The sequence below is a fragment of the Callithrix jacchus genome, chromosome 17, assembly GCF_049354715.1.
Source record: "Callithrix jacchus isolate 240 chromosome 17, calJac240_pri, whole genome shotgun sequence".
NCBI lineage: Eukaryota > Metazoa > Chordata > Mammalia > Primates > Cebidae > Callithrix > Callithrix jacchus.
In genome coordinates this window covers 71,045,678-71,066,733 of record NC_133518.1, presented here as the reverse complement: position 1 = coordinate 71,066,733, position 21,056 = coordinate 71,045,678, and the positions used below count along the sequence as shown (strand labels likewise).

General features: G+C 46.4%; 1 protein-coding gene across 1 annotated transcript in view; it reads right to left on the bottom strand.

Moving 5' to 3' along the window:
- Nucleotides 1-21,056, bottom strand: part of TRIM71 (tripartite motif containing 71) — an 84,904-nt gene that overhangs the window by 9,276 nt on the left and 54,572 nt on the right. The window contains exons 2-3 of the mRNA XM_017965927.4: nt 15,385-15,552; nt 3,076-3,210 (exon numbers count right to left, since the gene is read on the bottom strand). Coding sequence (XP_017821416.2) covers nt 3,076-3,210; nt 15,385-15,552 — 303 coding nt within the window. The remainder of the gene's footprint in view (nt 1-3,075; nt 3,211-15,384; nt 15,553-21,056) is intronic.

The following is a 21,056-nucleotide window of genomic DNA, read 5'->3' as shown; positions in this document are numbered from 1 at the left end:
CACACACACACACAATCTCTCTCTATCGCCCAGGCTGGAGTGCAATGCTGCAATCTCAGCTCACTGCAACCTCTGTCTCCCTAGTTCAAGTGATAATCTTGCCTCAGCCTCCCGAGTAGCTGGGAATACAGGTATGTGCTACCACGCCCGGCTAATTTTTGTACTTTTAATAGAAAAGGGGTGTCACCATGTTGGCCAGGCTGGTCCTGACTCCTGACCTCCTGATCCATCTGCCTTGGCCTCCCAAAGTGCTGGGATTACAGGCATGAGCCACCATGCCCAGCCTAATGTATATATGTACGTACGTACGTATGTATGTGTGTGTGTAAGTAATTTTTTTTTTTTTTGGAGACGGAGTTTCGCTCTTGTTACCCAGACTGAAGTGCAATGGCGCTATCTCGGCTCACCGCAGCCTCCGCCTCCTGGATTCAGGCAATTCTCCTGCCTCAGCCTCCTGAGTAGCTGGGATTACAGGCACATTCCACCGTGCCCAGCTAATTTTTTTTATTTTTAGTAGAGACAGGGGTTTCACCATGTTGACCAGGATGGTCTCGATCTCTTGACCTCGTGATCCACCCGCCTCGGCCTCCCAAAGTGATGGGATTACAGGCTTGAGCCACAGCACCCAGCCAGTAATTTTTTTTTTAAGAGATGGGATCTTGATATGTTGCCAGGGCTGGCCTCCGACTGCTGGGCTCAAGCAATCTTCCCACCTCAGCCTCCCCAAATGCTGGCATTACAGGCATGAGCCACTGTACTTGGCCAGTTTCTCTTTACTTCTGTATTTTAAAAATAGGTTTTAAAAACCCAACTGGGAATCTGAGAAGCCCTGTACCCCACATTTTAAGATTTCCAAAGGAGCCCTTTACATCTAAAATGCTATAATATATGGACATGGATTCTAACCTTCTAAAATAATTCCTGCTTGATGTTCTCGAATCATGCTATTTAGAAAATAGTTTACACAGAGGACCATGACATGAGTGTTCTATACATCTGAAAGCCATGGAAGTCCATTTCAGAATAAGGATCCACTGTTGAAAGAGCTGGAGTTTAAGCTGACTCCTCTAGGGTGGGAGGGGTGAAGATAAAAGATTTCAACTCATTCCTGTTTTTTTCATCTGTTTAGTGAACCAGGATACATGTGTATGGTCCACATGGGGACAGATTAAAGAAGCTTTGCCCAGTGGGCCAAATCTCCACCTTTGATTCTTACACATGAACTATATATGCACTAACTATATAAGCACCAAGTCCACTGGAAATATATAAGGCCCCAGAATGAACAGATGGCATCTGGATAATCCTTGCACTCATATATCTTCATATTAAATCACCAGAGATGTAGGAAAATAAAACTTACAACAAAGAGATACCCAGACAGAGACAGGCAAGGCCAAGAGGGCTTTGCTGCGAACAGAAAACAAATTCAGTCATTAGTCAAAGAGAGAGGGGCTCCCACAGGATTTGGAGCAAGGTTCTATAGCCAAGAGTGTCCAGAGTAAGGAAGCTTATTTTGGAATGCTCTGAGGATCAATTTTTGGGCGAGCAGAAACTGCTCACTACAACGAAGAAGAGACTCTTCTTTCAAACAGGCATCTCCCAAGAGTATAAACTTGCTATTTCTTCTGAAAGAAAACTGCCTTTAGAGAGGACAGTGGGTCAGCCTCGAAGGAGGGAGGGTAACTAAGGTGAAAGCGGCAGAAACCCCACACACAAAGGCCTTTTTCATCAGGAAATCCAGAAGAGCGAGTTTGTGGCAGAGATCACTACAAAGCTCTCAGGTTGCAAGAAGTGGGCCCCTCAGTTATAATTAACATTCGTGGGTGGCATAACACTGGCAGACCTATGGGACATCTGAGTGTCTGAAAACTATGCCGTGCCCACAAAGGTGCTCAAAAAATGTGCTGAATTCAAAATCTTGGAGACCTCCAAAGTCTCTTCTCGTCAGAAAGCAATTGAGCCATATTCCTTAAGAGTTCACAAGAAGCAGAAAGCATCCAGTTGTGAAGTTAACTAAATGGAAAATCCAACGCCCAGTGACTCCTTGCAGATCATCGTAGAGCACAGCAGTTAGCAATAGTCACTTGTAGAAATGGTGGCACCATCCCCAGGGATACCCTTAGAAATCAGCTCTAGTCTTTTTTTTTTTTTTTTTTTTTTTTTAAGACAGAGTTTCACTCTTGTCGCCAGGGTTGGAGTGCAATGGTGGGGCCTTGGGTCACTGCAACCTCCACCTCCCAGGTTCAAGTGATTCTCCTGCCTCAGCCTCCAGAGTAGCTGGGATTATAGGCATGTGCCACCACACCTGGCTAATTTTTAGTAGAGACATGGTTTCTCTGTATCAGTCAGGCTGGTCTCAAACTCCTGACCTCAGGTCTCCCAAAGTGCTGGGATTACAGCCGTGAGCCACTGCGCCTGGCCAATCAGCTCCAGTCTTTTTTCGTGTCTTCAGACAACATAATTATAGTTAAAGAACTGGCATGGAGTACTGGCCCTTTCACAGACATAACTCTCCGCCTTTCTGAATGGGGACACAGAATCAGAAAAGGAACAGAGGAACATTTGGAATGCTGGCTTGGGTGGGGTGAGTAGTCCTTCCAGCTGATTTTTATCTAAACAGCACACTAGTCTGCTCAGCACTCTTTCCTGCTCCAACAGGAAGAAACGACACACACTCACTGCCCTCCTAAGAGGAAAACTGGTTTTCCACAAGAGGTCAGGAAGTGCAACCAGCCAGGTCACCAAAAATAGGGATGTTTCCCACCAGCCTGCCTTTCTTAACAACAGCTTGGACCATGCTCCCTTCTTCTGCTTTCCCTTGAGTGAGTGCAACATACACTGAGACTGCTTCCGGTGCTGCCTACGCACATGCTTCGGAAAAGGATCCTTGCTGTTTTACGGCAGACAGCAGCACCCACAATGTTCCAGGGACCCCCTGCATCTTTCTGCCAACAGGCCTTCTAGAAAATTACCAAGTGCTCTAAACTTAGCGTTTGGCTCCTGGACCTGCAACTGGAGACCTTGTGGGGTCCGAGTGGGCGCAGCCCCGGTGGGGAGCTCCCCGTCTGTTACCTTCCACAGCAGCTCGCACTCGCGCTCCTCCAGGGCTTTCTTATGCCGCGCGGTCACGGCTTTCACCTCCGACTGCACAACCTTTGCCTTCATCTCCACTTGTTCCGCCACCGTCTGGGCCTGCTCGATGCTCAGCTGAAAAACAAAACAAAACAAAACAAAAAAAAAAAGCCTAGGCATTAGAAGGACTGTTACTCCTTACACGAAACATTTGATTCTGCTCTGTCAGACTTCAAAAGCTGACACCCTGGGTTCCCAGACCACTTGACTCACTCCCTTGGAAGGAAAACAGGCACTTAGGGAAAAACTGGCATCTGTCTGACATGTAACTGAAGGAGATGCTGGCAAGAGCTGGATTTCTTTGTATGAGAAATGACACCTACACAGTAAATGTCAGAACTATTAAGAGATACCCTGACACAGTGAAACAAGTGTATTTGGGTGACAGCCGAAAACTGGGAATGAGGAACAGCTGTAAAAGGTACAGCTCTAGCCACACACGCGACTTCCCCCAGACTTCTTGGCCTCACTCTCTGCCTGGGCAAAACCCTGCATGCCAGGCACATCCCTCACATGAGGGTGTGCGACAGGCTAGTCACTAACCCATCCTGCTTTTGTCAAGGCACTGGCAACACAGCTCATCGCAGCCAGAACGAACAGCAAGTACACACTAGGACTATCCCCCCTGATCTACCTAAAAAGCTGTGCCCTGTGGTCAGAGACCATCTACACATCACCACACACGCCACCCTGTACCAGCCCTAGTCAATCAGCCAGTTTAATCAGACGTATTATTGTTCATAAAAAATTTATCCAGACAGAAGGCACGGTGTTTTCATTAATATTACATGGTGTGTCTTGAAAAGCCACAAGGATTTCTTTGAGATACCGAGGTATTAAATCAGGGATTCCAAAGTGATTGCTGTTGGTACACCAGTTTTCGGGGCAGGTGATCCAATCAGGAGGGCGTCAGGGACGCACAAAGGGTTTAGAGCCCGGTATGGGCTTAGGAATCATCCACTTTGCCGTGGACAGAGGTGTTTCTGGGATGTGAACTTTCAGTGCTAAAACTGGGACAGTCCTAGGCAAACCAGGCTGGTCACGCATCCCTGAAATCAGGTAATGCAGGTTCAAATCCTGGGTTAGTTTCAGGCCTTGGACAAGCTCCTGGTCCTCTCCAACCTCGGTAAAGGGTAGCTGTGAGAGAAATGCAGAACAATGTATGGGTAGAGCTGAGCTCAGCACCTGGCACACAGTAAAACACTGTTATTAACAGTTCTCAGCTGAGAAACACCTGGGACAAAAGTTCAGCCACTGTGCCTTGTCAGGCCACTTAGCTCCCATCATAAAATTTACCATTTCGTCACACTTAGTATGTTCAGTGTTGTGTAATCATCACCACTATCCAGCTTCAGAACATTTTCATCACCCACAAACCAAAGGCCATAACCATTAAGAAGTCATCTCCACTTCCCTCCTCCCCATAGCGATCACTGATGTACTGTGTCTCTACAGATTTTCTTTCTTTTTTTTCTTCTTTTATGAGATGGAGTCTCACTCTGCCACCCAGGCTGCAGCTGGGACTACAGGCCAAGCACCACCATGCCTGGCTACTTTTTGTATTTTTAGTAGAGACGGGGTTTCGTCATATTGGCCAGGCTGGTCTCAAACTCCTGACCTTGTAACCTGCCGGCTGTAGCCTCCCACAGTGTTGGGATTACAGGCCTGAGCCACTGCACCCAGCACTTTTTTTTTTTTTTAAAATAGAGGCAGGAGGCTGGGTACAGTGGCTCATATCTATAATCCCAACCAACACTTTGGGAGGCCAAGGCGGGTGGATCACCTGAAGTCGAGTTCAAGACCATCCTGGCCAACATGGTGAAACCCCACCTGTACTAAAAATACAAAAATTGGCTGGGTGTGGTGGTGGGCGCCTGTAAACCCAGCTACTTGGGAAGCTAAGGCACAGGAATTGCTCACAGCGAGCTAGTGCTGGTAAATGTGGTTATGGCTAGAGGTGTGCAAATATAAAATGCAGAGATTGTTCTCTCCACTCTGGAGATCGAGCCCCGAAGACGGAGGATGGAGTGAGCAGAGATCGAGCCACTGCACTCCAGCCTGACCAACAGAGCAACACTCTGTCTCAAAAAAAAAAAAAGGAAGAGAGAGAGACGGGATGGGTGGTCTTGCCATGTTGCCCAGGCTGGTCTGAAGCTCTGGGCTCAAGTGATCTGTCCACCTAGGCCTCCCAAAGTACTGGCGTCAGATGCATGAGCCACCGCACCTGGCCTGTTCTGGCTATTTCATATAGATGGCATCAACATACAGTACACAATCTACCTTAAAGAGTATTTTTCCTGCCCAACAGTTTGACTTGGTCTGGATGAGAGGTGACACATTCATAACATGCAAGACACACTCAATGGTGCAGCTCCAAAAACAACCATGGTGGCCAGGCATGGTGGCTCATGCCTGTAATCCCAGCACTTTGGGCGGCCGAAGCAGGTAAACTACTTGAGCTGAGGAGTTCGAGACCAGCCTGGGCAACATGGTGAAACCTGGTCTCTATTTAAAACAAACAAGCAAACGTACCACCCATGACTCCAGTGGTTAGCTGCCACACTGCATTCTCTGCCTAAGAGGATCCTGTGTGGCCTAAGGATCCACTGAACTCATTCACAGGGGAATGGGGTAGATCCAGAGGGCTCATAGGCTATCCAGAGCCTGGAATGCTTTCTTTTTGAAACTCATCCTAAATTTCAAAACCCAGTTCAGATGCCACTTCCCTTCTGAAGCTAGAAGGGAACAACGTATTTCTAAAACGTTTCTGCTCCACCATTACAGTCCTGTCTCAAGTACCACTACATATCAATCAAAGTAGGAGCTAAATACATAGCCCATGATACGTAAGGCACCTGAAATTTAGCAGAACAATCTGTACACTTTATATCTGCACATCTCTAGCCACAACCGTGTTTACCAACATTAGGTAGCTGTTTTGAGTTAAACACTGTCCCTCCAAAATTCAGGCTCAGCTAAATGTGGGCCAGGATGTGACCTTGTGCGGAAACAGAATCTTTGTAGTTATGATTAGCTAAGATAGGGTTATACTAGATTAAATTGACTCTTAAATCCAAAAGCTGAGGTCCAGAGAAGATCACGTGCAGACAGATACACAGAGAACAAAGCCATGTGAAGACCAACGCAGAAATGGAAGCTGATGCAGGTACAAGCCAAAGATGCTGGCACCCGACAGAAGCTAGGATGAAGAAAGCAAGGAGTCCTCCCAAGGGCCTTCAGAGGGAGCATGGTTCTGACGCTTTGATCCTGGACTTCTGGCCTGCTGTCTTTAAGTGATCCAGTTTATGGTAAATTGTCATAACAGCCCTGAGAAACTAATACAGAAGCCAATAAAGTGAAGCAGACGGATGTTACATCCACATTACCTAGAAGATAAAAAATTAGCATGGACAATCAAACGAGCATGCATAGAAGTAGGTATCATAACAGCACCGATAAATTTTTAGGATCTCAGGCTGTCAGGATTCATCCAGAGAAAAAAAGAAGAAATAGAGAGAAAGAGGGAGAGTGTGTGAGAGCATGAGAGCTCCCTAGACATTTAAATAGAGAATTCAGCATAGGGAAATGGTTAAACAGGTACGGGAGAACTGCTAGGGCAGAGAGCCCACTGAGGCAGACAGTAACTGCAGAAGCAGCTTCTTCTGCTTTGTCTAAGAGAACAAAGGAAAGAAAGCTGTGGTTATAAGAACCCAGAATAAGGTGGTGAGGTTACATCCAGCTAATACTGGGAGTGGCAAGGTCTGAAATTGAAACCAACTTCTGCTGAAAGGGTGAAAAGGAATTGCTATTAAGAATTGGGGCTGGGTACGGTGACTCACGCCTGTAATCCCAGCACTTTGGGAGGCCGAGGCAGGAGGATAACTTGAAACCAGTCTGGCCAACAGAGCAAGACCCCGTCTCTACAAAAAAAATTAATGAGCCAGGTGTGGTGGCGCTTGCCTATAGTCCCAACTACTCACGAGGCTAACCTGGGAGGATTACTTGATCACCAAGAGACCCAGGCTGCAGCAAGCTGTAACTGCAACACTGCACCCCAGCCTGGGTGACAGAGCAAGACTGTCTCAAAACAAATATATGATAATAGAACTGATATGAACTGGAAGAAAAAGGGAAGAAGTCCTTTTTCCATACATGTAGTTTGAAGGGTGACAGCCCCAGTAACACATGGCAAGAATGTGATAGGGGTTGACGCCCAAAAAGGAGAACTTAGTAACCGGCACCCTCTGTATTTTTATTAATTAGCACAAGTGGTGTCCCAGCTACTATTTGACCAAGACAACCAAACCTGTATCTGTAACATTTCTTAATCATTCTTCAATAGAAAGCAGAGGTGGCAAACTGTTTTTTATTAATATTAATGTCCTATTCCTTGCCAAACTGATGTTTTTAACATTTAACTTTTAACAGATTAAAAAAAAAAAAAAAACCAACCCCTCCCTTCACATAGGAATGGGTGGACTACCCTACTCACCTCTTCCTCTAGTCTCCTAGTCAGTCTTCTCCCTCATGTTTCGAACTCTCATTTTATCATAAAAACTGTTTCTTCTGCTTTTCAAACAGGTTCAGGGGATTCAAAGATTTTATTGCAATTTTAATAACTGGCAAGCATGAAAAGATATTCCTTGGGCTGAAAGTCACAAAAGCCCTACCCAATGCACAGTGGTAAAATAGGTCTTTCCCTTCCAAATTACGCACTACCTGGCCAAGCCCATTCCAAAACGAGCAGACCAGGAATTGCTGGACTTGTTCCCAACCTTTAACAGCGCGGCATTTAAAGGATATATAAGGCAGTTGGGTTGGGGTAAATGACAACGGAGAAGGGCAGGGTAAACTTCCAAAACAGATCTATATACTTCACAGTAAGAAAACAGTAATCACCAAGCAAGCATGGTGCTTGAGAGAAAATTTAACCATCCTGGAGATGTTAACAGATCTAATCAAACATTTGAAAGCTGAGGGGGTCCATTTCGACTGGAGAATCAGTGTTTTCCAGCTGAATACCAAGGGGCACTCACTCAGTATAGAGAAGACTCAGGCCAAATCTGGCTTTCAAGGGAAATAATATAGATATTAATTAGTGATGCCTTCTGTGGAGAACAGTGGTGGCCACAATGACTGGTATTTAAAGAGCCCAATGGTCAGAAGGTAACAGAATGCAAATATTACCCATACACTTGCAGGCAACCATACTAGGTCTGGGGAGCTACTGTGGGCCACTGTAAAATGTAATTTCTGGCCAGGTGCAGTGGCTCAGCACTTTGGGAGGCTGAGGTGGGCAGATTGCCTGAGGTCAGGAGTTTGAGACTAGCTGGCCAACATGGTGAAACCCTGTCTCTACTAACAATACCAAAATTGACCGGGTGTGGTGGTGGTTGCCTGTAATTCCAGCTACTTGGGAGGCTAAGGCAGGAGAATCGCTTGAACCCAAGAGGCAGAGGTTGCAATGAGCCAAAATTGTGGCACTGTACTCCAGCCTGGGCAACAGAGCAAGACTCCACCTCAAAAAAACGTATTTATCTGTATATAGGACAATCCAGAATTAACTCCAGGATTTATGCCTGGATCTCCTTCCAGAACCAAGACTCCCAAGACAAGTTGTAAGTCTCTCAGAGTTGTAAGTTAGAAACTCCGATTCACAGTCAACCGAATATCTGACATGTTCAATTTAATACCAGATAAAGACCAGATATTTGATGGGGAAATACACTTTTAGTATATATATATCTCCCTATCTGGAAATGATTTATTAGATCCTTAAAACAATCACACAAACTGATCTTAAAAATAAATGGATGAGGCTGGGTACGGTGGCTCAAGCACTGTGGGAGGTGGAAGCAGGTGGATCGCTTGAGGCCACAGTTTGAGAAGACCAGCCTCAGCAACATGGTGAAAAACCCCATCTCTACCAAAAACAGAAAAATTAGCCAGGCATGGTGGTACATGCCTATAATCCCAGCTCCTCACTTCAACCTGGGAGGCACGGGTTACAGTGAGCTACACTCTGGCCACTGCATTCCAGCCTGGGCGACACAGCAAGACTGTCTCAAAAATAATAAAAAATATAATTGCAAAGTATAGCCATATCTCATTTTATTGCACTTCATAGACAATGTGGTATTTTCTTTGCTTCTCTGAGACAGGGTCTTACTCTGTCACTGTCAGGCTGGAGTACAGTGGTGCAATCTCGGCTCACTGCAACCTCAACCTCCAGGCCTCAAAGCAGTCCTCCCACCTAAGCCTCCTGAGTAGCTGGGACTACAGGTGTGCAACACCAGGCTCTACTAACCTTGATTTCTTGGAGAGACAAGGTCTCACTATGTTGCCCAAGCTGGTCTAGAATTCCTGAGCTCAAGTGATCCTCCTGTGCATCAGCCTCCCAAAGTGCTGCTGTTACAGGTGTGAGCCACAGTAACCGGCCATTTTTTTTTTTTAATTGAAGATTTGTGGCAATACTGTGTCAACCAAATCTACTGGTACCATTTTTCCAAAAGCCCTTGCTAACTGTCCCTGTGTCTCATTTTGATAACTTTTGCAGTATCTCAAACTTTTCATTATTATTTTATCTGGTGTGCTGATCTGAATAACCCTACAATGGCCTGTAAGTGTTCAAATGAAAGGAAAGGACCCACAAATCTACAGTGATTAAGCTTAGTAAGGAAAGCAAGTAAAGAGCTGCAGACAGACTGAAAGCTAGACCTCTCACACCAAACAGTTGTTGTGAATGTAAGGGAAAGTTCCTGAAGGAAACTTTAAGTTTACTCCAGTGAACACTCAAACTAGTAACAAGGCAAAACAGCCTTATTGCTGATATGCAGAAAGCTTAATGATCTGGAGGACAGATCAAACCAGCTATAACTTCTCCTCAAGCCAAAGACTAACCCTAAGCAGGGACCTAACTCTTCAATGCTATGAAGGAGGAGAGATGAGGATGCTGCAGAATTTTGAAGCTAACAGGCTGACTGATACGGGTTTAGGAAAACAACTTATCTCCAAAACACACATGTGTAGGGTGATGCAGCACGTGCTGACACAGAAGCTGCAGCAGGTTACCTGGAGACACAGCTAAGGTAATTGATGAAGAGAGCTCAACCACAGAGTTTCAAGACATCCTTTTATTGGAAGGAGACAGTCTTATATTGGAAAAAGATGCCATCTAGGACTTCCATAGCTACAGAAGTCAATGCCTGGCTTAAAAGCTTCAAAGAATTGGCTGACTCTTTTGGTAGGGACTAATGAAGCTGGTGACTAAGTCAAAGCCAACAGTCATTGTCCATCCTGGCAATCCTGGCCCCTCAAGCATTATGATTAGTCTACTGTGCCTGTGCTCTACAAATGGAATAACAAAGCCTGTGGCCGGGCGCGGTGGCTCAAGCCTGTAATCCCAGCACTTTGGGAGGCCGAAGTGGGTGGATCACGAGGTCAAGAGATCGAGACCACCCTGGTCAACATGGTGAAACGCCGTCTCTACCAAAGACACAAAAAATTAGCTGGGCATGGTGGCACATGCCTGTAATCCCAGCTACTCGGGAGGCTGAGGCAGGAGAATTGCCTGAACCCAGGAGGGCGGCGGACGTTGCGGTGAGCCGAGATGGCACCATTGCACTCCAGCCTGGGTAACAAGAGCGAAACTCCGTCTCAAAAAAAAAAAAGCTGGATGACAGCACGTCTGTTGGTAGCATGGTTTATGGAATTTTTTTTTATTATTATTTTGGAGACGGGGTTAGCTCTTGTTGCCCAGGCTGGAGTGCGATCTTGGCTCACTGCTGCAACCTCCGCCTCCCAGGTTCAAGAGATTCTCCTGCTTCAGCCTCCCAAGTAGCTGGGATTACAGCCAGGTGCCACCATGCCCGGCTAATTTTTTGTATTGAGTAGAGAAGGGGTTTCACCATGTTAGTCAGGTTGGTCTCTAACTCCTGACCCCAGGTGATCTATCCACCTCAGCCTCTGAAAGTGCTGGGATTACAGGCAAGTGCCATCATGCCCGGGCGGTTTGCGGAATATTTTAAGCCCACTGTTGAGACTCCTTTCAAAAGATTCCTTTCAAAATATTACCATACACAGACAGTGCACCTGGTCACCCAGGAGCTCTGCAAGAGATGTACAAGGGCATGAAAGATGTTTTCATGTCTGGTAACCCAACATCCATTCTACAGCCCATGGATTAAGAAGTAGTTTCAACTTTCAAGTCTTATTCACATTTACTAAAACTGGAGCTACTGTAAAAGGACATTCATTAAAAAAAAAAAAAAAAAAGATTTAAAAAAAGGCCGGGCGCCGTGGATCACGCCTATAATCCCATCACTTTGGGAGGCCAAGAAGGGTGGATCATGAGGTCAAGAGATCGAGATCATCCTAGTCAACAAGGTGAAACCCCGTCTCTACTAAAAATACAAAAATTAGCTGGGCGTGGTGGTGCGCACCTGTAGTCCCAGCTACTCGGGAGGCTGAGGCAGGAGAATTGCCTGAACCCAGGAGGCGGAGGTTGCGGTGAGCCGAGATCGTGCCATTGCACTCCAGTCTGGGTAACAACAGCGAAACTCCGTCTTAAAAAAAAAGAAATAAAAAAAAAAAGAATTCGTGATTGGTGGGTAGAGTTCAAAATATCAATATTAATAGGAGGTTTGAAGAAGCTGATTCTAATAACAGATGGCTTTGAGTTGAAGACTCAAGGTCATCCATTAGGGTTGGATCAACTTCTTGGAGCAGAAAGACGTAGTGGAGGAAGTCACTGTAGATGATAGCGAGAGAACTAGAAGTGGAGCCCGAAGATGTGACTGAATTGTTGCAATCTCACGAGAAAATCCGAAGGGATGAAGAGTTGTGACACATTTTAAGAAATTGCCAGGCTGAGCAAGGTAACTGACGCCAGTAATCTCAGCGCCTTGGAGGCCAAGGTGAGAGGATCACTTGAAGCCAGGAGATTGCCTAGGCAACAAAGCAAGCCCCATCTCTACAAAAAATACAAAAATTTAGCTGTTGTGGTGGAGCACACCTGCAGTCCTAGCTACATGGGAGACTGAGGCAGGAGGACTGATTGCCTAAAAGCCCAGGAAAGTCTGAGGCTGCAGTGAGCTATGATGATACCACTACACTATTTGAGTGACAGAGAGAGATGGAGGCTGAGGTGGGTGGATCACCTGAGATCAGGAGTTTGGGACCAGCCTGGCCAACACATGGTGAAACCCCATCTCTACTAAAAATACAAAACGTAGCCGGGAGTGGTGGCAAGCACCTGTAATCCCAGCTACTCAGGAGGCTGAGGCAGGAGAATCGCTTGAACCTGGGAGACAGAGGTTACAGTGAGCCGAGATGGCGCCACTGCACTCCAGCCTGGGCGACAGAGAAAGACTCCATCTCAAAGAAAGAAAAAAAAAATAGTAACCCAATAGAGCCAATCAAGGATGCTAAACACACGTAAGTTATGGATACACAAGGGCTTTCCAGGAAATCACAAGCTATGTTGTGTGCCTGGGTGTGGTCTTATTAACACACCTAAAATGCCTCTACCCAAAACGCTCCATGATCTAGTATTAGGTTAATGTTGGGCACACACTTCCAAATAACATTTGAATCATGCCTCTAGGACTTATGCCTAGGTTCTCAACACTTATACAGCTGACTGTATTTATTTTGGAAAGTTGAGTGTGTCAGATAAAATATTTTTCCCCACCCTCTTTTTTATTTTCCTTTTGCTCACCTTCAACTGTCTGGATGGAGTTATAATCTCCCCACACTCTTTTCTCTCCATAGAAAGTGTGTATTTCCATTTCTCTGAGACTCCACCATGTTAACCACTCATGATTTGTTGGGTGCTCTCCTTAAGCCTCCAGCAAATTGTTACACCTCATTTTTCTCCCCCACAGTGGCTTTTCCCACTAAGCACCAGCATTCTCTCAATAATGCTCCAAGTGTTTTCAATCTCCTAGGAGAGTATGAGGTTAATAAAATCGTATCACAATCTAGGGAACCCGGGGTTCTTTCTTTTTTTGTGATGGAGTCTCGTTTGGTCCCCCAGGCTGGTGTGCAGTGGCATGATTTTGGCTCACTGCAACCCTGCTTCCCAGGGTCAAGCAATTCTGCCTCAGTGGTAGCTGAGATTACAGACGTCCACTACCATGCCCGGCTAATCTTTTGTATTTTTAGTAGACACAGGGTTTCACCCTGCTGGCCAGGCTGGTCTCAAACTCCTGACCTCAGATGATCCACCTACCTTGGCCTCCCAAAGTGCTAGGATTACAGGTGTGAGCCACCGCACCCAGCTGACACCAGTGGCTCTTGAAGTTCCTCAGGTGATGCCACAGTGAAGGCTGGGCACCAGTGTCAAGGAGACATCAGCAGGGTAAGGCATTTATTTGGCAAGGTCTCAACTGTCACGGCATAAAATGAAAGATGCAAACTACTTCATCCACAGGGACAAAGATGTGCTGATACATAACAGAATGACACGCAGGTGAAGACACTGACAAAGGAGAACAGCGACTCGGAGACACTCAAGGTATTTTACAGCAAATGAGCAATACCGGTGTAACAATGACAGGATTGCTCCTTCCACAGTCTCTCTCAAACTTTGAATTTTATGAACCGAACATAATAAAATCTGACCCATCAGAAAAGATGATAGTGGCTGAGGAATTTATTAAATCCTCCCTGCTCTGTAAGACATATGATCTCAATTCTTTAGCACTTTCAAAACAAATTTTTTTTTTGTTTTGGAGATAGGGTCTTATTGTTGCCCTGGCTGGAGTGTGTAACCTTGGTTCACTGCAACCTCCATCTCTGGGGCTCAAGCAACCCTTCCACCTAAGCCCCACAAGTAGCTAGGATTACAGGCAAGTGTCACACCATGCCCGGCTAATTTTTGTACTTTTTGTAGAAGACAGAGTTTCCCCATGTTTCCCAGGCTGGTCTTAAATTCCTGAGCTCAAGCGATCCACCTGCCTCTGCCTCCCAAAGTGGTAAGATTACAGGTGTGAGCCACTGCACCCAGCCAGGATCTTACTTTTAAAACAGCTCACTTATATAAATATTCTAGAATGGTTCCTACGCAATTTCTTCTGGAGTGTGAAGGACTTTTCTTGACTTTCAAAGTATCCTACAACACAGGGAAAATGTCACAATTTTCTGATTTCCTAAAACCTTGTCACCTGGAACACACAAGATTTAATAGCAATTCAGGCACACTATCACATAACTATGTAAGAGAATGTTGCCAACTCTCAAAGGTATACATGCCCCTCCATAGCCCCAAAGTGATAGAAATTCAACAGAAACAAGGGTTTAAATTACTGGGGATTTATCATCCAGGAAACTGAAGACGCTGAACATCACATGACATTCTGCTGCTCACTAATTTCTCACATGTAAATAGTAAGTCTTTATCATAAAGGTCTCTGTCTAAAAAGCATTGGACAGGCTTGGTGGCTCATGCCTGTAATCCCAGCACTTTGAGAGGCTAAATCAGGAGAATCGCTTGAACCCAGGAGGTGGAGGTTGCAGTGAGCTGAGATCACGCCACTACACTCCAGCCTGGGTGACAGAGTGAGACTTTGTCTCAAAAATAAAAATAAGTTAAAGGCATTGGCTGGGCGTGGTGGCTCATGCCTGTAATCCCAGCACTTTGAGAGACCGAGGTGGGCAGATCACCTGAGGTCAGGAGTTCAAGACCAGCTTGGACAACATGGTGAAACCCCGTCTACAGCAAAAATATAAAAATTAGCTGGATGCAGTGGTGCACGCCTATAAATCCAGGCTACCTGAGAGGCTGAGGCAGGAGAATCACTTGAACCCGGGAGGCAGAAGTTGTGGTAAGCTGAGATCGCACAATTGCACTCCAGCCTGGGTGACAGGGCAAGACTCTATCTAAATATAGATAGATAAATAAATAGAAAGATAGATAAGATAGCATTATTTATCACTCAGCCTTTCTGCAGTCCTGACTGGAAAGTGCCAATATCTGCTTGGATTTCGGGAGGCAGAAAGATGGGACATGTGCAGGTGGTATGCTGTGGTCCAGATTAGATGCTTGGAAATCTGACCAGTAACTTTGGCCACATCCTGACATCTTCCCGAGACTGCCAGGACCCCTAAAGAGATCGCTGCTGTAGGGATGTCACCTGAGCTCATGTGGGTGGCTACTCTACCCCTAACACTGGAATCTGACCAATTGTCTTTTATGCCACCTGACAGAAAAGGGGACCCGATTCACTTGGGAACTGTGGCAGGGCTCACCTGGATTGCCTGTCTTCCCTGCTGCGCATCCGCCAGCAGCTGGATGGTGAGTGCCCGTGAGTCCTGCAGCGCCTCCTGGAGGTAGATGAAGCTGTGGCCCCCGTGTCGGCCCATTGTGCACTCACGACAGATGGGCACAGAGCAAGTGTCACAGTACAGGTGCAGCACCTGAGGACCAGAGAGGGGACAAGCATAAATGAGAGATGCAGGATGGGAGGAGAAGGGAAGACAGCAACCGCGTGGCCCTGCATTCTGCAACAGAACCACCCCTCCCCATCAAGCAAGCACAACCCATAGGGAGAGGCAGCAGTGGCGAAACTGCAAATACAACTAAAAATACCTACTTCCCTTTTTCTCCACTCTCTCTGCCCCTAATCAAGGAGGAATGGAGGTGGAAACAGCCGAATGCCACATCCCACTCTAGTCTCATTCAGAACCATAACAGAGACACTTCAAAGGCAGAAACTAAACAAAACAAACTTCCCGGCACGAGAGTCCCTCCTGAATCTTAGCTTCATTATCCGGAAAAGTTGTTAAGACCATGTTGCCTAGTCTGATACTGGTGGCCTGGATGCAAGAATATGCCAGAAGTTTCCTTTGCTGCTCCAGCCTAGATGTGTGAAGCAAGGTTAAGAACCAGCAACAATCACCCTCACACCACAGCCTGTTGCCTCCCTCCCCATTGAGGAGATTGCAAAGTGCAAAGCATGGTTCTCCCAGGCACTCAAGCAATCTACAGACTTGAGTTTCTGGAACGAAGGCAAAAAAGCTAGTGGTGAGGTCAGCCAGCTCCTTGCCTTTCTTCTTCATGCCAAGTTATTCCAAGGAGTTGAACCTGGGAGGCAGCCAGTGCCGACAGAACTGCTTTAGGTGATGTTCTACACTTCCCTGGGGCCTGGCACGCTGGGAGGGGGACAGAGAGAGAGAAGGGTTGGCACAACCTTTACCTGTAATAAATAAGGAGCTCTCAAGAGAGAAAACTCCTTAGCACAGAAACTGGGCCAGTCTCATTATTGTGTATCTCTCCACAGAGCAGGGCACTTAGCACCACTCTGTAAATGTTTGCTGGATTGCTTTCAAGAGCAGAGATGAAATTTGCCTCTGGTGCACCTGGATGTGAGGGGAAGCTAGCTAACATGCAACAGGCAGAGACGCAGTCTGCAAGGGGCATTCCTCCACGTACAAAACATCACACTTCACCTCCAGGTGAAGACACGAGGTTGAGGGTGCTCAAGGCCACAGAATTAGCAAAGACACAGCAGGAAAGCCATCATGAGCCTTACAGAGAGGGCTAGGGGCAAACAGAGGGAGACTGCTGCTTCTTTCCTTCTCCAGGATCTTGATTAACAACCAAAATATTGGCATGAAGTGTGTCCACTAGAAAAATGCTCCCCATAAATGGTTCCGTCAAGGACAAAAAGGTTGCTCCACTCAACCGGGCACAGAGATTCACGCCTGTAATCCCAGCACTTTGGGAGGCTGAGGCAGGTGGCTCATCTGAGGTTAGGAGTTTGAGACCAGCCTGGCCAACATGGTGAAACTCCGTCTCTACTAAAAACACAAAAATTAGCCAGCCGTGGTGGTGGACGCCTGTACTCCCAGCTACTTAGGAGGTTGAAGCAGAAGAATTGCTTGAACTCAGGAGGTGGAGGTTGCAGTGAGTGAAGACTGAGCCACTGCACTCCAGCCTGGTGACAGAGCAAGACTCTGCCTTGAAGGAGAAGGAAGAGGAGGAGGAGGAGGAGGGGGAAGAGGATGAGAAGGGAGAAGAGGGGGAGGGGGAGGGGGAGGAGGGAGAGGAGGGAGAGGAGGGGGGAGAGGAGAGGAAGAAAATGTTGCTCTTCTCAGGGCTAATTAACAGAGAAGTGTGTAATCATCCAGCATGGGTTAAACTGATTCTCTAGAAACCGTACAATTCAGAAAGAAAAAGGAAAGATTTAGGATATCGTGTTTCTGCTTTTGTAAAGAAATGGTTCTGCTATAACCAGCAGGTTTTATTTACACAAGGGAAATGTGATAAGGTTTGTAACTTTCCCACCAATTTTGATCACTGCGGTACTTTGCCAGCCACGACGGCAGACTAAATCCTGGTGGCGGCAATGTGCCAGCCACGACGGCAGACTAAATCCTGGTGGCGGCAATGTGCCAGCCACGACGGCAGACTAAATCCTGGTGGCGGCAATGTGCCAGCCACGACGGCAGACTAAATCCTGGTGGCGGCAATGTGCCAGCCACGACGGCAGAATAAATCCTGGTGGCGGCAATGTGCCTCCTTTAAGGTCAGTTGCTTTTTAAGCTGATCCATCCTTTAGGGATTACCTAATCCCAATAATCTGTTAAATCTAAAATTGTCAAGTAGAAATACTAACCAAAAGATGCTGAGTTGGATACATTCAGGAGAAATTCCTGGCCGATCCCTTTTGACGTGGTGCTGAGGCAATTCTACCAGTTGGAACCACATTCCTTTCCTTTGCTCTCTCCATTTGTCATGGGAATAAAGGGATTACTCCTATGCTGATGTAAACATTCAGTGGCCTTCCTACTTCTAACAGCTAAGCAACCTTGAAAATGCATCCTTTGTCTTTCCCTCTTCTCAAGCCAGCTGTGTGGACTGAATGGCACTCTCCCCTGCTTCCTTTGGACTACAGGCTCTGGAAAATACAACCATCTAGCTTGCTCTCATCTCCACGGCTAGTGAGTGGAAGAGAACCTCAGGCCTCGCACTTGAGCCTCGCACTACCCAGGCTATGGAACCATCTGTCCAGTTACCTTTCTTGACCTGTCTGGGCTTCAGTCTCATCTGTGAAAAGCAAAGGGCCTGCCTAGGTACCTCCGGAGACTCCTTCCATACCAGAAAGCCTACCTATAGAGACTTGACAACAGAAAACAAAGAGCTTCAAAATTAAGTTCTGGTAGCTGGACGTGGCAGCTCATTCCTGAAGTCCACGCTCCTTGAGAAGCTGAGGCTAGAGGAGCACTTGGGTCCAAACTACAAAAAAATTAATTTTTTTTTTTTTAGCTGGGCGTGGTGGCTCATGCCTGTAGTCCTAGCTACTAAGGACGCTGGGGTGGGAGGATCCCTTGAGCCCAAGAAATCGAGGCTGCACTGAGCCATGCCCTTGGCACTACACCTAGCCTGGGCGACTCTATGATAGTGCAAAACAAAGAACAACAAAAACAAGTAAGTAGTAAGTTCTGGGCTGAGCCAGGATGCCCACTCTAGACTCCAACTGTTCAACTATGAAGAATTAAGGTCATTTTTCTTAAGTTTAGATCATCAACTTAAAATACAGAACCCAGATGATGCTGGACATGGGCAATCCCCCTATGAATGGTAGGTTTTAAAAGATTCTGCAGATGCAGTGGCCAGAAAAAAAATCCTGGTCAGAACAGACAGTGGCTGCTGAGGGCAGAGCAAAGCAGGGTGCCCAGAGCCCTCCTGTGACCAGCCTTGAGAGCCCAGATACAGGAGTGGAAGGGGTCTCTGAACGCAGTCCCTGCCTGGTATGGTTTTACACAGGATCGATGCAGTTCTAAGCACCCAGAACACACTGTGGTTTCAGAAGAGCCAGTGCTTTTACAGCTCCAGGCCGCCTGCAGCAGAAGTGGGGGCAGGGAGCACCCAAATGGTTGATAATAAAAAGCTACCAGTGAGTAAAAGGAATAGCCTCAATGTCCTCATAATTAGTAAACAATGAATTCTGTAAAAGAATGAATTGTCCAAAAACTATAAAATGAAATCCACTTTTATAAGCCAGCTAAAAGTTGGCGCAAAACTTTGGTAAGATTTCACACTTCATTTAGAAGCTCCCAGTCTCTTCTAACCACATTTTCTGACATTAAAAAACCACAATTTTAGAGCGGTTAAAACAATCAATAGGTAAGGATGTGCATGGGTGCAATTCTCTCTGAAACAGGTGTAAAATTATTTTTAAGCGAATAAACTAGAGCTGTGTGGAGGGTCCTATATAGCCAGAAATGTGCGAGTAGCCATGAATGGCGGCTCCTGGGAAAGGGGGGGAAGGGACTGGGAAGAACAGGTCGTCTAGCAGCAGGAATTCCAGGGCCTGTTTGGGGCTTCCCGGGCAGATGCACAGACACGCCCCCTCGGGCCTGGCGACAATCCGGCTGCCCCAGCTAAATGGAGGAGGCTTGACCTCTGACCCTGCAAGTGACCACCCTCTTCCCTGCCCCCAGCTTCCAGAACGTCCCACCCTTTGCCTTCCTCTCCCAAAATTTCTAAAATACCAGGCAGAGACAAAGACCTAGGAATGTGAGCCCAGCAGGAAAGGAACAGGCGGGGGACTGGGCAGGGGGAATGGGGGAGGGGGTTAAAGGAAAAATAAATAAATAAAAATACAAAGTGGGCATGTTTGTGCCTTAGCCAGTGTTTAAATAAAATGCTTTGTTAACAAACGTGTGCATGCGTACGCATGTGCACATGTAATACACACGCATCCAGGCTTCTGCAGTCTAGATTTTACACTATCTGTGGCCCAACAAGGAACACACACACCAAGGGAGTTCTGTTGGAGCCCCACACATCCGAAAGAATGGACTTCGGGTTTAAAATACAACTATCCCTATCAGTGAAGAATGTAAGCTAAAAGGTCGGAGGAAGGCCCAGATCGCCATTTAAGTTCATCAAAATGACTCAGTTAAAATATATAAACCGCTGGCTGGGTGTGGTGGCTCACACTTGTAATCCCAGCACTTTGGAAGGCCGAGGCGAGCGGATCACGAGGTCAGGAGTTTGAGACCAGCCCTGCCAACATGATTAAACCACGTCTCTACTAAAAATACAAAAATTAGCTGGGCATGGTGGTGCATGCCTGTAGTCCCAGCTATTCAAGAGGCTGAGGCAGGAGAATTGCTTGAATCTGGGAGGTGGAAGTTGCAGTGAGCTGAGATTACGCCACTGCACTCCAGCCTGGGCAAGACAGTGATACTCCATCTCAAAAAAAGAAAAAAATCACATATATACTTTATATATACACCGCTGCAAACTTTTTACAGATTAGTTCAATATCCCTTAAAATGACTGAGGCTCTCCACAAACCAAGGCTGAACCGCGACGCCTGGCAAGATCTCCACCCACCCAAAAGGGGTTTCTGAGTTTCCCAGTACAGAAATAAAGCGGAGGCAACAATGGTTCCAGAAGCAGCCTTACCTGTGTGTGCTACTCTGCAGGTTCTCACCTGGGACAGCAGAGGATTCGCTTTAAAAATGGTAAGTCAAGTTCAAGGGGCAAGTCTAGCCATGAAACAAGTCTATTAAGTAATATTAAAACAAAGCTTTACTTCACTTAGATAGACTGAGTGCTTGTCTCTAAAACCCACAGCCCAAACCCACAGCAGAAGCCCCTCCTGTAGCTCTGGCCACATGCTGCCCCACAACTTCGGAATCCCACAAGAAAGGAAATGGGACCCAGCTCATGCACAATCCTCACCCGTTCAAGGCAACAGAGCCCAGCCACAGACAGATTATCCTTTCTTTGGTGGAGGTGAAAGGTGGTAGTGCTTCCAAAACATTTTTTATTTGGCTAGGCAAAAATATTTGTTCAAATGCAGAGATTAACACAGCAGTTTTTAAAAAACTCTCCCTAATGTCTTACTTGTTTCCACTTTAACCATGAAAAAAAAAAACTTCATTCTTTGCATAACTGAGTTTAA